Here is a 17,354-nt window from a genome sequence, read left to right as displayed (position 1 = left end):
AATGCAATCAAAATTATGATATTTCATGAGAAATTTTTATTTATCCTTTTAAAAGGGGATTTTTGGGGTAGATTGTGGATATAAATTGTATTAACATTTAAGGAGGATTGGATTATCACTTTTATGGCGTATTAGTGGGTTTGTAGCTGGTTTTTCTTATGGATCTTTTTTTTTGTTCTGACGTCCACTGGATGCGGGATGACTTTTGAGTGAGTAAACAGGTCAGTATGGATTATTTCGCCTTGATGAAAAAAGTATAAGAGGCGTGAAGAGTGGCTGAAAAAGTAGTACGACGGGAGTGCGGATCGTGCCCGATGGAATGTTGGGTTGAAACATCACCGCTGACAGGATCTATCACGGCTGCTAGAAGTGTGTTCTGAGCCGGTATCATCGAGAATGAGTTTAGATATAGCTGGAGTCTCGGAGTGAGTTGATCTAGGCTGAAAGGTTGATGTTTGGAAAGAGTCTCTGGATGCCGCGACTAAGTACGCAACATTGGTCGGATGAGCTGTTGTCTGGAAGAAAGTTGATCTGAAGCCTCAGAATAGTTGACGGGAAGTGATAGACTGAATGTCGCTAAGTTCAAGACGGTTGGCAAGAATTGAGCGTTCCTCGGCAGAAAATCGAATGTTTCTAAAGAACTGAATGGCGGTTGGAAAGTCGAAGTTCTCCTAGTCCACAAGTCCAGCTGCAAACCCGGTGGGCGCTCCAGAAGGTGATCTGCAAGTTCCTTGTGTATTTATAAACTCTAATTTCTTACCTTTTAAGTAACTTTTTAGAAGAACATTTTATTCCGTATTTCAAATTATTTCTATCAGGTGCTAAGATACCTATTTTGAGATGAACCTTGGATATTTAATTTTAATTATCTGCTGTAGGAATATAATGACCTAAAGTTTAAATGTTTTTGTAAATTTAGAATGAGCTAGTATTTTTATTTTGTAAATGTATGCATATGAAATTTAAAAGTGATTTTTAGCAAAAAGTTTTATCTTGAGTTTAACCATTTGGAAATTTAAAAGTGTATAAATTGGAAATTTTAGTGCACATGAAGGCATCTGGAGATGATTGAGGTTGTGTTTGTTGAAAATTTATAGTTATAATAAAATTTAATTTTAATTGTTAAATGTTTCATGTAATTCATTAGTTATTTGTCTATTTTTGAACCTGGGTAACTGTTACCAAAATTCAATTAAAAGATCACAGCCTTGCCAAAGTTTGATGGGTAACGGTACAGTATAACCACAGTTATAAACTGGTAGCAAATTAAATAGTAATATTTGTAAATCAATAATAAATACGTCTAATTTTTAAAAAGAGTAACCTCCAGATAAATACCTCCAGATTTTAAAATGTTGGCAAAATTACCAAAAATTCTGAAACCTTTGATTTTTAAATGTCTACCACTCTATAAAATATTTTCCAAAAAGGCGCAGTAGTTGGTTGGCCCGCCAACTATTTTCTTAAGAATCTTTAGTTGACATAAAATGTTCTTCAGATAGAGCCTTTCGCTTTGAAAAGTTTTAAAGATAAGGTAAAAAAATAATGTATTCTGTTTTTTATGAGACCTATCTGCAATATTGCCGATGGGAATAAAGTACGAAAGGGAGAAAAAACATTCATATTAATTTCCTGCCAAGAATATTGAAAAACGCTTGTCTGAATACTTTATTTTCCAGAACTAAATTGTAGCTGTAGTTGATGTATTATTTATGAGAAATGAAGTCAAATATTTATTTTTTAAAAAAAATGACGCGAAAGTTTATTACATGCTCAATGAAAAACATCATTTTCCATATTCAAAAACAAATCTTTATGCTTTTCGATTTTCAAGAGAAAAAAGAAAAACATTTACTTTCCTTAGCAAATGGCAAAACATTTATGCAAAATTGGGAACATTTCAATTTCTTTTTGTACTCGAATGCAAGGCAGAGAGATGAGAAAATAAATAAATAAAAAGAAAAAGAGCTTTTAGGGAATATATGAACATTCTAAGACAGATTTTTTTGTCATTTACCTGAAGAAATAAAGATGTCAGACTTTATCTCTTGGGAGTAAATGTTGTAAGCGCTATTCTTCGAGAAATCTTCGAAAATGCGGTTTAGATTTTGTTTGAGGAAAGATATCCAAAGGGAGTAGTGTTCTTCGGTTGGGATGTGTATCACATTTCTAAGAAAATCAATTACGTCAGGATAGCTAACTTTAAACGCATTTTGAAGAAAGTTTTCCCGCACACTAGCTTTAATTATTCAAGTCGAGAGCGATATTATTAAAGCAAAAAATGCAATAGTTTCTCATCTTTCCTATATTGTTTGCAATATACTTAAGCAATAAGCGAAATCAATAAAAACAAATCTTCAAAAAGTTCAAAATTGAGTTTTTATAAATTTGCAATGGTTGGATATTGCATGCAATAAGAGGATTGGGATATCCTGACTGGTAGGGTGTTGGGTCGATGGATGTCCGAGAGGTCATGAGTTCGGTCAGCAGGGATCGATACTCCCGTGTACAAAATGGTGACTGGTGCTGGCTAAATCCGTAGGGGCCGCAAAGTTCTTCAAGTTCCTATAACAAAACAAAACCTCTGGGGGTACTGGATCGGAGATGGATCGTGTTCTGGTCAAAATTTTGGTTAGCAGATGGATGACGTGTGAATGTGTCTTCCCAGTAAAACGGACCCCAGACCGTCGATATTAGCCCATTTTGCAGCTTTTGTGCGAAGTAAATAAAAAAAAGTACAAAAATAAAATTAGTAGTAAAAGAGAAATGACAGTTTTTTATTTATTTTTGGAAGAAACAAGATATTTTAAATACCGCGGAATGTTAACATTATAATCAATATGTAACATATATACAATATAAACATAATTGTCTGAAACAGTTTTTTATTGTTGCCGGTGTATATTTATTGGCCAGGAAATCACATGGTAAGATCTAGTTTTCCCTCATTGATTTCCATATCGTTTTAGTTGTCACCGTCTTAAAATTAATAAAAGTCATAAAGGTATTGTTTTCTTATAAGTAGTTCTGTGTCCCTAATTTAATGGAATTTATTTACATTTGCTGCTATTAATATGTTTTTGATTTCGATTGCTTTCTAACTTAAGAGTTTAATACTAAGGGAATTTTTCTTATATATTGTAACGTAATTCTACGCTACATTTTAAGATATAGATATTAAAATCGTTGTCTGATCTTATTAACCCTTTTTACAATTATTATTGTTTGGGCAAATTTTTATACTATTATAAATTACAGTTAATGAGATTCGTTCAATGATTAAGAACTTAACCATCATCTTATAAACATTATGAAAAATTGAATTTAGTATATCGTCGGTGCTGTATTTTAGAGAATTCTCTTGAATATGGGAATGGAATAATGTGATATAATATTAAAAAAAATAATCTAAGAATTGGAAAACATAATATTAAACTTTAATAAGAAAAAAGGAAAAGCTGAGAGCGCACAACATGATTAAAGATTATTATAAGAACACATAACAGTTACGGTTCACCAAATTCATTATTTTTTAATTTTTTATTTTATTTCTAATGGCAAGGCAAAAGGTACAAATAGAAAGATGAAATAAATAACGAATACAAATGTACGTAGGATAACAAAGAAAGAAGACCGAAGTCATTGCCTTAAAAGTTCTCTTGCTTCCCAATTTTTTGAGGACTCAGTGTGTCCATGAAGGGCCCCTCATAGAAGCAGGTGGTCCCTGCCCAATTTCTCTCCAGATTTACAAAGTGGGCAAAAAGGCGTGGTGGAAAGGTCTATGCGGTATAAGTGAGTAGAAAGACAATCGTGGCCTGTATATAAGGGGAAGGCCGCAACTGCATCACGTCTTGGTTTGTCGGAAATTAAAGAAGAGCTTACATTTCTCCAACTTTTCAAAGCTGTGCGAGTCTGAAGGTCTTGCAATGAGTTGACATAAATTTTTAAGGAACAGTTTGTTTTTCCAAAAGGAAGTTGCCATTCATTATAACAATATACTTTTAATTTTATTTTTAAAAAATATGTTTACTTAAAAAATTGTTTATTTTCACTAATGGATCTTACTTGAATCATAAGAAAATATTTGGATCTGGTAAGCAAGCGAAAAAAAATAGAATTCTTTCTAGCACATATATTTTAAGTGAATAATTTCAGTTTTTGCAGAAAAAAAACTGTTTTATATCAAGAAACAATAATCATTGCAAGGCTGATTGTGCTCCGGAAAAAATCCGGATTTCCGGATTTTTCGCTAACAGTGATCCGGAAGTTTCCGGAGATCGAAGGTCCAGACGTTTCAAAAAATTATTGATCACAGAATCAAATTTTCAAAGGTGGAACTTTTACACAGTTTATTTTATCTGTTCGTAAGGGAGAGTCAGAGATATAAGCTTATATTCATGATTAATATTCATTTTTTATCACTAAATAGTTGTTATAATCATAAACTCAAGAAAGAAAGACATATTTGTACATTTTAATTACTTCTCCGGGTCATCATAGGTATGTGTAAATGGTATAGGTATGTGTAAAATTTTAATTATATTTTAAATAAACTAAGAAATATTGAGAAAAAGGAAAAAAANTATATATATATTTCTCTTACACGGCGACAAAAAAAAGCCTCATTATAACTCCCCGAATGGCAACGCTAGAAAATCGACCAATGACTGCCGCTAAAAATGTCACATGCCAAATCTAGCTGAGGTGGCTCAACATATAGCACTTTTAAAAACGGAAACAGAAATAAGAGAGAGCATTCTTATCAAATGTAATCTCTTCCGAAATTCACCCTATCATCTGCGGCAATCTCATACTATTAAGCTAGGCAAAAGTGAGTAGTCTTTGTCTATTTTAGTATTTTGTCGAAAGTGCTTTTTTTTCACGAATTTATATATTACGAATTTATTTGACGATTTTTGATTTATATCACGAATTTATTTGTTTGATTATTGTTATTAGTTATTCATTGAAAAATGAATAACTAATAACGGGCGGTTGGCGAGCGTCAGCGAGCAGGGGGCGCAGCCCACTAGTATAAACATAATTGTCAAAAACAGTTTCTTATTGTTGTTGGTATATTTTTAGTGGCCAGGAAATCACATGGTAGGATCTAGTTTTCCCACATTCATTTCCATATTGCTTTGGTTGTCATCGGCATAAAATTAATAAAAGTCATAAAGGTATTGTTTTCTTATAAATAGTTTTATATGCCTAATTTAAAGGTATTTATTTACATGAACTGCTATTAATATGTTTTTGATTTTGATTGCTTTCTAACTTAAGAGTTTAATATTAAGGGAATTTTTTTCATAACTGTAACATAATTTTACGTTACATTTAAAGATATCGATATTAAAATCGTTGTTTGATCTTATTAACCATTTTACAATTATCATTCTCAGGGAAAATTACATTTGTACTATTATAAATTACAGTTTATAAGATTCGTTAAATGATTAAGAACTTAACAATCATTTTATGAACATTATGAAAAATTGTATTTAATATATCGTCCGTGTTGTATCTTTGAGAATTGGTGAATATGGGAATGGAATAATGTGATATAATATAATAAAAAATAATCTGAGATTTGGAAAACACAACATTAAAATTTAATAAGAAAAAAAGAAAAGTTGAGAGCACACAACATGACTAAAGATTATTATAAAAATACGTAACAGTTACGGTTCACCAAATTTGTTATAACAATATATTTTAAATTTTATTCTTAAAAAATGTTTACTTTAAAAATTGCTTACGTTCACTAATAGATCTTACTAGAATCATAAGAAAAATATTTGGGTCTGGTAAGCAAGAGTAAAAAAATAGAATTCTTTCTTGCACACATATTTTAAGTGAATAATTTAAATTTTTGCAGAAAAAAACTGTTTTATGTCAAGAAACAATAATTATTGAGATGCAGTCATCGGGGTTGATCAGCGGAAGCGAACAGCATTCTCAATACCTAGTAAGTGATAATATTTAGTTCTAAGTAGTGTAAATTTTAAAAATAAGTAAAGGTATAAAGTTGAATATTTTATTATCTAAAGTAAACTGACTTCCATTTTTGTAATTTCTTATAAGACATTTTGTCATTTTTGAATGATTAGTTAAATTTTGCAAATTTTTTTTCTTCAGAAATCAACAGTTTTAATCAGTTTTCTGAAATTCTAGCTTAACATTAATAGTATAAACAGAAGGGGGAAAATAGTTGCCAAGCTGTTTTGCTCGAATTCTTTCATGAAGCACTTGCACTGTTTTTTCAGATGTACAAAATTACGCAAAAGAAAGTTGTTTGTAAACCGGAAAAGATGAAAAAAAAGCTGGAAGTAAAGCTATTTCATGTTTAAGTTTTTTTTGCCAAGATATTTTAATAGTTACTATACAGATAGGCAACAAAAATGCGAACACTTTTACACTAACTCTATCTGTAAACACTATTTCTTTCAGCAGCAAATGTTTGGAAAATTTTGCATTGCAAAACTGTCAGCGCAATTTGAAAGATAATGCTCCAAGCTTTGTTTGAAATGATGTCATTTTTACTCATAAGAAATTCGGACTCACCAAAAATGAGTGTAGGAAGTCTTTCTCATTTTAAAAAGCCACTATAATTCAAAACACATTTCCATATAAATTTACCAATCCTGAAGAATGATTTTTAAATTGCTGTTATTAAAGCTAAAAAGAAGGTACAACTTTCCTCTACTTATTGTAGTCGATTTGAATTCTGATTGGGTAAAAATGTACCATTTCTAAAAAACGTCAAGTCGTATGCTCTTTTAACCCTTTAGTGGGCCATTCATTTCTACTAAAGGTAAATTTAAGAATTTTTGGAATTGAAATTCATCTAAGAATAGTAATTGATATCAGAAAAGAAAAACTCATTTAGTTTATAAAAAGAAAGCTGAAGTTATTAAAAAATGGAAACCTAAATTAAAAGTGGTAGAAAAGCTGACATGGAATTTAAAAATTGGTGGTAAGTATACTTACCACGACTTTAGAAAGCGTTAAATTGTGTCAACAGATTTCCATGTAAACATTTGCGGCCGATTATTTACATGGAGTTAGTACAGAAACGTTCGCATTATTTTGTCACCCACCTGTGTATGCAAGACTGTTCCCTAGCTTAGTCTTGCTTTATAATAGACATTTATTTATCCTGGAAACAAGGTTTTCACACCTTTCATAGCATGACTCTTTATCTGTATTTGAGTTATTTAATTATTGTGGTGAACAGGAATGTTTCATATTAACTTTTTAAAAACATGAGACACATTTTATGACAAAAACTTATATACCACTATAATAATTTTCGGAGACTACTGGACGCCCTGCGGAAACAAACTTAAAAGGGAACTGATTTTACCACCAGTTTTTTTTCCGAGGTGGAAACAGTCCTGATTAAAGCTAAATATGATGGCCGAAATTGCTTATCAAACTTAAATTTTTAGTTAAATTTATTAAAAACATGCCGCCTGTGGCGACTAGCTCATTCTTTTTTTTTTTTTAAATATGAAGAATGTCAAGTATTTCGAAATTAAAAAATCGTAAATTCAAAAACTAAGGCAATTTGTAAGCATAAAGATATCCTACAAGTGAGAGTGGATTTAAATTGTGTATTTAACTTGTTAATACTTCCATATCTTGGGGGCATTTTGAAGTATTTTTCAGATTTGATCAAAACAGAGTATCATGGTGAATTAGTAATTAAAATATCCAGTGCAGCATATTCTATCATTTTAAACAAATTTAAATATTCGAATTGGCTGAATGTAGCATTCAATGAATAACTCTGAGAAAAAAAATTTTGTTACATGAAATTTTTTTAAACATGTGTTAGATACTTTGTAGCACTGATATTAAACCTGCAATTGGTGTCTCTGTCCAAGCTACAGTTTCCTTAAAATGATATTTTAGTCAATTTTTTGTCGAAATGAACAAGTTTAAAAGTGTTATATGTAACATAGGGTTGAATAGATGTTGCGACAAACTTTTAGGGGATTTAGGGCATTAAAGTTATCCCCCCCCCCAAAAAAACATGCCTGAAAACGTCGTCATATGCGGCTAGAGGCGCTTCCCCTATTATGGCCTATTCAGAAGCGCACGAAGAAGCAGGGGAATATAGTCATAATAGGGAAAGCGCCCTTAGTGGCGTATGACAAAATTTTTGGGCATGAGTCGGGCAAGCAACATTTATGCGATCCCCTATTATTTGTAATATTTTAAAACTTGTACAGATTAACAAAAATAAACTAAAAATTTAATTTTAAATAAAAACTGTAACTAGGTGAGAGAAACCAGTTGCAGATTTGAAATCAGCAATGTGAAAATATCAAAGATCAGTTAAAAAAATCGCATGAAACAGATAACCGGAAAAAATGATTCCCTAGTGTCATTAACAAATATATTGTAATGATTAATAAATTTTTATGCAAACTACGTCTGTTTACAAGAACTCTTTTAACAGCTAATACACATAAAAAATACAAATAATCATTGTTTGACACGAAATATTTGGTACCAAGGGCATTAATTAAATTAAGTTTAGAGACATTTTGCTTAAGTCGGTTTGTAAAAAAGTGAGTCGGTTTGTAAAAAAAAATGTAGAAAGATTGTCTCATGCATTGGATATAATTAGTATTACAGGAACAGTTGACGCTTATAATTTCATTGATGATGGAATCTAAAGGTTTAGACTGTTCTCTTGATAGTTGCAATTAATCGAAAGGTTCATCCTTTGATTAATAGTATTTTCGCCTACGATAAGTTTTTTCAATATTTTTTTCCTCGAGAGAGATAGTTTACTATTTATTATACAGAATGAGTTAAAAACTTTTAAAATACTTTATATCTTCTGTAATATAATTTTAGAACTAGGAAGTAAATATTTAACATAGCGAATTTCAGAAAAAAACATTATAGTTTGTTTATCTACGTGTTTGGAATACAAATGTAGGTTGAGCGACTGAAAATATAAACAGTCGCTTTAAATAAATATCAAAATTTTATCAAAAGTACAATTGACAACTTTTATTGTTGCATTGCATTTTTAGTTTTTTAATAAAGACATTAAAAATAAAAACTTGAACTGGAGTAGAGAACAAAGTGCCTGTCCGCGAAGCGGACAATTGACTCCTTCATCTGAGGTGATGCCCGTGGGCGCCTGTAATGATGTCGATGGAGAGAAGGGTAGAGAGGCGAGCGAAAGTGCAGAAACGGAAGTCACAAATTATATTAAAAATATTGTTATTGTTTTAAATATAAATAATTTATTAAGTAAGTTGGGGCCTCCCTGGCCGAGCGGTATCGCCGGTTCAAACGCTCTGTTAAGTGTGGAGGTAGCGGGTTCGAATCCCGCCGTAACCCTGGATGTATTCTTTGTGATGTCTTTCTCTGAATTGTTCTATCNCTTTCATTGTTGAGTTGCATTTTTAGTTTTTTAATAATGATATGAAAAAAAAATTGTTAATATTTCAAATATAAATAATTTATTAAGTAAGTTATGGTGGTAGCTATGAGTGAATAGTTAAACAAATAAAGATGAATTGAGTTATACCATTTTTTATTATTTCAGTCATCCTTGTAAATGTGTCAACCTTGTTTATATTTTCTGACAAAATACTTCACAAAAAGTTGCCAAATGTTTATAAATAATTTTTAAAATAAGAATTTTAAACGTGGTTGTGTAATACACATATTATAAAAAAAATAATAATACGACTGAAAGAGCTGTTTAAAAATAATAAATATATCGAAAATATATAATTTATATCATTTTTTTACGAATTTGGCAATTTTAATGATTGAGAACCCTTTGATGAGACCCAATTTGATGAGAACCCTTACTAATACTTCAGATTATTTTTCATTTAAGTTTATCCTAACCAGGCTTGTAAGCGAGACAGAAAAGAGAAAGAAACAGGTACTAAACGCAATTCTTTATAGCTGGTTTTTTGGGAGGATTATATTTTATTTTATAACCGTCGTTGAACGACTACTAATAACAAGCTTAAGCCCGTCCCGCCCCCGTAAGGGGGCATCCGGGGGCACTCCGAAAGTTTGAACGACTACTAATGTTCAACTCTGTAGCCTTGTAATTTTGAACCCAATCTAGAAGACAAGGGAACTCCCGGATAACGTATTGGGATAAATTTGCCTTCGTGGATGATTTTTTGTGGGAACTAACCCGCATTTGTGTTACATGGAGAGGAAGACCACGAGAACCTCCCACGGTTAGCCTGACGGCAAGGGGACTCTAACCCGTGATCCGTATACCTCTGAGGATTCTTCACGTCATCTCTGTTGTCGGTGCAAGCCGGATGCGGAATTCGCCACGAAACACCCCCTATCGCCTGCATCATGATATTTTTACTGTTTGTAAGCATTCATTATGGTTAGCAGTTGTTGTGGTTGCTTTAAGATCAGTAACCTACATACATGCCTATCCAGGAGTCCAAACTCCAATAATATTAAAAGTGATAGCGAAATAAGTTATTAGGTAAGCGTAATGTATTAAATTTTGCGAATATTTAATTTCAAAACATGATAATCAGTTTTGATATATTAGATTAAATTATGCATACATAGTTACGATTTAAAATGCTGTAAATGAAGTTTATAAAATCAAAAATAAAAAGTAAAAAAATAGATATAAAATTATAAATATATAATTTTTTTTGTTTGAATTGGAGAAAATCAAACCTTTGAGAAACGGCGTGTTTCTGTAAAATTATAAACAAATAAAATTTTTTCGCCTAAATATTTAATTCATCGGGTTTAATATGAAGAAACTAAATCGTTCTTCAAAATTAATATGATTTTTCATTCTTGGTTCTGAATAAAGGGAAAAAAATAATTTTTTAAAGCTAAAGTATGTACATGTTTCATTTCAGTAAGCGTAACGGAAAATATATCAAAAATAATTCTTTTTAATTCGAACAAAAATGTATTGTAAAACAATTAAAACCTTTCAAATCATAACAAAAACATTAAAGATACAAAATTAAAACTAGCAAATTTTACCTGAGCACAATTGATTGCGATGCATTCTTTCCTTCGAAATAATTTCCAAATAATATTGATGAAACAATAAGAGTGAGTCACAAAACAATGGATTTTGATTCTTCATCTAATTATTTTATTTCCAATATATACAAGTGGATAATAAAGCAATATTTATAAAATTAAATTACGCTCAAACAAATAATTTAAAAAACAACAATAACAATGAAATCAAATAAGAACAAAAGATAAAATATAATATTTCATTTTATTTTCTGTAAAAGCAGCAAAAATAATCAACTTAATAAAACTGGAATCATAATGTAGAATCACCAAAAGTAAAAATATGAACAAAAAACTGAAATAATAATATAATTTAATTTCCTACAATTTTTTTGCCTCGTTTTTTAAAATGATGAGAAATTAACAAGAGAGATAAAACAACAATATATTCATCAACAGAATGTAAAATAACAACAAATAAAAATAAAATAAAAAGAGATTCTGAGTAAAAATTATAAATACAAAACACGAAATGAATTTTTTAACGTTGCATCAACGTTGCATATTTTATATGCATTTTAACATAAATAGTTATTTGCTCTTTACAATTTAAATATTAAGAATAAATGAATGACATACTAAAGTAAATAAATTTAAAGGTATTACATTACTAATACATCTATTTAAATGTATGGTATTATATTACTAATACATCTATTTAGTTCACAACAATTATAATAAAATATACATTTAGAAACATACATAAGCACAGAGATGCCAACTGCTTCGGATTTGAAAAAATATTTTGAAAAACGGTGGAGAACCTCAAAGTAAAATTTGTAGATCTACCGTAAATTTTGTTAACATTTTGAAAGGCTCAACACACATTTGCAGTCTTGTATGCTTAATTAAGGCTTATAAACCTTTGTCAAATAGAAGGTTGTTGTTGTACTTCATTTACGTCGCACTAGAGCTGCACAAGTCAAATAGAAGGACAGATACCACAATACAGAGGACATCACTAAGAATACACCCAGGGTTATGACGGGATTCGAAACTTCCACCTCCACGTTTAACAAAGTGCTTAAATGCTCGCGCAGTGCTATTTAGCTGGGCATCTAGGCAGCAAAGTGGCCCCTATCCCACTCATCATGAACTTGAGTTCTGTTTGCATTGAGTCTGTGGTTAGAAGGCAGTGGAAAGCTTATTCAGTGGAGCTAACTGCTCAGGAAGAGATGCCAACTTGCTCCGGACAGCAAATATATATTTTAAAGTGGTAGTTCATCAATTGTGATTCTTGGTTTAATAAATTCAATTTAGTAGATTTTTATCCATAACTATATCTAAATAATTCGCAGGTTTATATAATTCACTACTTTACAGCACTCAAGTCATGCTATACCTTTAAAAAAGCAAGCAAAATTATTCAAAATATTTGCAAAATTTACTTTATAGTTATTTACCGTTTTTTAAATTATTTTGGTGTGTCCGGAGCAGTTGGCATCTCTGGGATTCGGCAAAATATTAAAAAAAAAGGTAGAGAATTATAAAATAAAATTATTTAAGGGCTCATCATACATTAAAACATCATACATCATACATTACATCATACATCGTACATCATACATTAAAAAGACTACTACTCGAGAATACTTATCTGCTGTCCTGGGCGATTTGATATCACTGTGAGCTCATGCACAGCTGCAAACTCGTACGGTTGTTAAGAAAGATTTAGAGAGTGGTAGTTTAATATTTATGGTATTAATTTTTTTTTCTAAATTAAGCTATTACACTAACATGCATAAGAACAATAGCCAGATTAATATATCTTATATACATAGGTTTGAATTATTTGTCGAGGTAGTAAAACAATTTAAGATTTAAAATTAAGATTTTAGCATAAACTATAAATATTACTATAACTACGATTTTTTTTTAAACTCAGAAGTCCTCAATGAATAAAGTGGCAGAGAAGTAGCAATTAGAGGCCTAGTGGCTGAGCCACAGCTGCGGCAATCTTGAGTGTCTTTCATCCCTTTAGTAAGTCGAAAAAATGAGTGAATACACTAGGGGGTTCCGTGTTTGTTTGACCACCTAATCGGATAATCTGCTCTGACACTCATGTGCACAAGGTCAAGAAATCAAAATAATATTCTAGATAAATCTCTCACCAAGCTGTTGGCAATTATGCAATCGTTTCAACAAGTTTACATAGAATTTAGTAGCATAATTTTCCCCCCGATCAATTAAAAATGAATAGTAATTATAATTTAGTTACATTTGTAAACCAAAGTAGTAGCTTGTGGTGGCAATTACTCCCTTATGGTCATTGAAAATCTATCAGTACTTTTCTTTGCTAAAAATAAAAAAACGTAGTGACTCGGAAATTATTTTTAATTAAATTTAAAAAACAAAGAATCATAAAATGAACCCCATAAACTTAGCTACCACTAGAATAATTTTTCACAAATAGCCTACAAATTTTGTATTCTTGCACATATATTAATTGTACACAAAAATTAGATAAATTTGCTACTAGAAACTTATTGAAAGGTTGTTGGTAACCTGGAAAAAATAGTAAAAATTGGTTGTAAATCCAGTTCATATCTACCTTTTTTTCGGAGGGAATTAAATGCCCTTTACTACCAATACTTGTTTCAACAAACACAAAAGAATTATCTGGAGAAAGGTAATTATTGTAGCAATAAAGCCTTAAGTTTAAGTTATCTAGAAATGAAATGGTTTTGATCCCAGTTTTCTTTTTTTTTACAGGGTGCAAACAACGCTGTTATTAAAAATAATGTTTTGAAATATTTTATTTCTGGTTTCCTATTTATACAGAGATCACGGTGCAGTAACAGGAAGTAAAACAAACAGAGGTTAAGCAATATCTTAACTTGTTATAAGGAATAGAGCATATTCCTAACCACCTGATATTTTAATATAAAATTTTGTCTAAAAAATCATAATTATAATTCCGGGCATTATTTTCTTCTAGGTAAATGATAACACCATTCTAGAAAATATTTAATAACTACAAAACAGTTTCATCACGAAGAAAAAGCTTTGTCATAACTTTCTTGACATAACTGTTTAGCATAAGAGTTAAGTATTAAACTAAATCATAAGTTATAAGATTACATGAGACTAAGTCTTTGACATAAGATTTTCACAATATTGTTGGTTAAAATATCTTCACTTTAATTCCTAAAGCTTTTAAAGTGTAGTGGGTAATCATTTATTGCTAAACTAAAATAATGCTTTTAATTATCGAACATAACGATCAAATTTGTAACATGTTGATTTTAAAGATAAACCATTGATTCTTTTCCTTTCTTCTTAACATAGCTAGTTAAAAAGAATATTATTGTGACACTTTAAAAAAAAATTAGATAAAGAAAGAAATAGATATTACACTCTATCAGATTTACCTTAATATCTGGTTTCCAATTCTTAACCATTACAGGAACAGCTAATTTTAATTAACAATTATATATAATATTGAATTTAATCAATTTAATTCAATATTCATTCTTTGATACTTAAGTTTTCTATACATTTTATCCTATTTTATATCTTTTACTTCCAAATATCTTTGCTATTTAGTCCCAGTTGCCCTAGGGCAAATTGCAGATTTAAAAATGTAGTGCCAGCTGAAGCTGGCAGATACATCACCAATAACCATATCAAGTCAAGTCTGGCTCTTTTGTGGTGAGTTTTTTTAAAATGCTGGCAAAATAACCAAAAATTCTGAAAACTTTGATTTTTAAATGTCTTCCAATCTATAAAATATTTTGCAAAAAAAGTAGTCGTGGGTACGCCTGCATTTGGTGACTTAATGTAGCCAGAACTACGTCGGCAAATGGCTAAAGACATAAAATATATTCTCTAATACAGTAGAGCACTGATTATCCGAACCAAAATCAATCCAATCATATACTACTACAATAAAAGTACGCCAGAATTTTACAATAAGTCATTGGAAAGCTGCATACATCAATCACACACATAAAAAATTGTATTTCTTTCTAACCATTTACTAATACTATGTAATATTCAGTAATATCCACTTCAAGTATATTACTGACTTCTTTACAATATATTCAGTCCAAATATTTGTTGGCATTTTTAATATGTTCGTCATACTTCTTGATGTCATCTTCTATTGAATGAAATTGAAAGTGCATAGCGGTTATGTAAAAAGGTAAGTAGCATTTTTAAAGGTATTTATTAATCAGGGAAGATAATATATAAAATCTGCTCTCAGTTTTCAACAAAATATTTATAAAAAAAACGGTAGAAAACTACCATCGAAAATTTGGATATTTTCATTTAATTTTATTAATTTTTTGAGTGGTGTATCACTTAAACCTTTGAATTATTATAAGAATGAAAAACCTAAAAAACGAATTTACTAATTCAAGAAATATCGTGTAAGAGACTACCACTCTGAGCAAGTTGGAATTTTCGTAAAGTGTGCTTATAGGGTAACATAGTTGAATTTTATTTCATTGAAAATTTGATATAACTAAACTCCGTAAGTTTCGCTTATTGTTTTATAATTTTTATTTTAAATTAAGTAGTGGTAAATAAAATAAAGCAACGAATTATAAGCACACAAAATCTTTAACAAAATAGTTCGGGCACTACTTGTTTTCTTCTTACCGTGATTTTAGCCACTCGGAAGAAGTCACTTACCTGGTTCATCCACTCAACTCTTCTTTCGAAATGTTTACTAAGATTGCAAAGTTATATTATGAATTTATCAATATTATTCTGTTATATCAGATTAGAGTTGAATCTTCATTTAAACTACGTGTTAGTAGTACACCTGTAGGGCTCGTTGTGACCTTAAAAAATATCAAAAGTGGTAGCAAGTTAGAAAATAAAATTTATTCTTATTAATTCGCGCCCACCACAACTCTTAATTTTTTCAGATAAACATATCTAGTAATAAAATCACAGTTTTTGCTTTTTTAATACTAAATTTTAAGCTTATAAAAAAAAATTTGGAACTTTTTTAATCCTTTGCACTCGAAAGGTGACATGTCAGTTACCACTCTAAATGTGAAATTTTTTTTCACCTTAATGTTTAGTTACCACTTCATTCAGTGATCTACGGGTTTTATAAGGTAAGTTTGTAAAAAAATCTTTCAAAATGTTAGTGGTTGCGTCCATTTTTTTAACAGCTGAAAGTACTTCGAGTGCAAAGGGTTAATAATATAACGATGCCACTCTTAAATTTTATAAGAATAGTTTGAGCCTTGTACTGCCAACTTATGCTCTTAGGAAAATGATTGTACGAAATGGGAATAGAATGAAATTAAAAATACAACTATACACAATCATATTTTTATACATTGCAGGAGCGTTATCCCACCAGCATGTGATTAGATTAGCGTGTTTTTGTATGTTTCATTAATACATCAGTAGCTGTAGATATTATCATTCCTATTTAAACTTATAAACAAATGAACAAAATAGAAGGGCAAAGTTTTTACTATAACTTTGAATATAAAATCCGGAAGAACTTGCAGCTATTACAATTTTAAAAAAATGACGCAACCTTCAGTGATGTCAACTTCTTGGGAGTCGACATTTCGATTAACGTTCTCGGTAGAACGTTGATCCATATCTTGGTCAATATTTGAATATCCATTCAAAATTTGAAAGGGTGTTTAATCTGTATTTTAGGTATGTGATTAAATATTTACATGCGTGAAATAAAACATACCCATGACATGTTGGGTCTTATATTTTTCAAGCCCTGGTTCCAAGACACAAAATAATAAAACTGTGCTATTAAAAAAAAGTTACTAAATGCAGCTCCATGCACACCAAATTACACGGATGAATAATTTACACATCATCTAAAAATCAAAATAGAGAAACATCGATATACTAAATAGCACCATTTTCTAATCTTGAAATGAATTGATGAACACCTTATGTCACGCTTCATAGCACTTGAAGATCTTTCGAGTTGAAATCGTTTAAAAAGTTGTCTTGTTTGAGTGAAGAATATGTCATGTCCTCTGCGTTGTTCTTCGGGTCTGTAGAAAGCCAGTCTTGTTTTTGTGCAGACGAGAAGAAAACGAATACTAAATTAGATATGATAAGGATGATGATAGTTATGCCAAATGCTGTGTGCCACTGGCGTAGACTTTGCTAAAATAAGACAAATAGAAATTAGTTAGGCACAATTGTAGCACAGTGTGCTAAAAAAAATACCACCCTTACAAATTTTTGATCTAATGATGGGATCTTCACGTTCTAGGATTCAATTTTAATGGCTCGAGGGGTGACCTCAAATTAACGATATTTTAAATTACGAAATGAGGCATAAAAAC

General features: G+C 30.5%; 2 protein-coding genes across 6 annotated transcripts in view; one reads left to right on the top strand and one right to left on the bottom strand.

Moving 5' to 3' along the window:
• Positions 1–5,589, top strand: part of LOC122271340 (protein CEBPZOS) — a 150,653-nt gene extending 145,064 nt beyond the window's left edge. Inside the window, exon 6 of the mRNA XM_071182500.1 lies at positions 5,580–5,589. The gene's annotated coding sequence lies outside the window, so the exon portion shown is untranslated. The remainder of the gene's footprint in view (positions 1–5,579) is intronic.
• A 10,898-nt stretch (positions 5,590–16,487) lies between these two features.
• The window catches only part of LOC107452230 (sialin), a 68,085-nt gene continuing 67,218 nt past the window's right edge, over positions 16,488–17,354 (bottom strand). For all 5 annotated transcript variants that reach the window (XM_043050746.2, XM_016068574.4, XM_016068572.4 and 2 more), the window contains exon 11: positions 16,488–17,172. In XM_043050746.2, the coding sequence (XP_042906680.1) occupies positions 16,963–17,172 (210 nt within the window). In that variant the 3' untranslated portion in view covers positions 16,488–16,962. The remainder of the gene's footprint in view (positions 17,173–17,354) is intronic.

Source organism: Parasteatoda tepidariorum, chromosome 6 (genome assembly GCF_043381705.1).
Source record: "Parasteatoda tepidariorum isolate YZ-2023 chromosome 6, CAS_Ptep_4.0, whole genome shotgun sequence".
In the NCBI taxonomy this organism is placed as follows: domain Eukaryota; kingdom Metazoa; phylum Arthropoda; class Arachnida; order Araneae; family Theridiidae; genus Parasteatoda; species Parasteatoda tepidariorum.
This window is presented reverse-complemented; position numbering and strand designations above follow the sequence as displayed.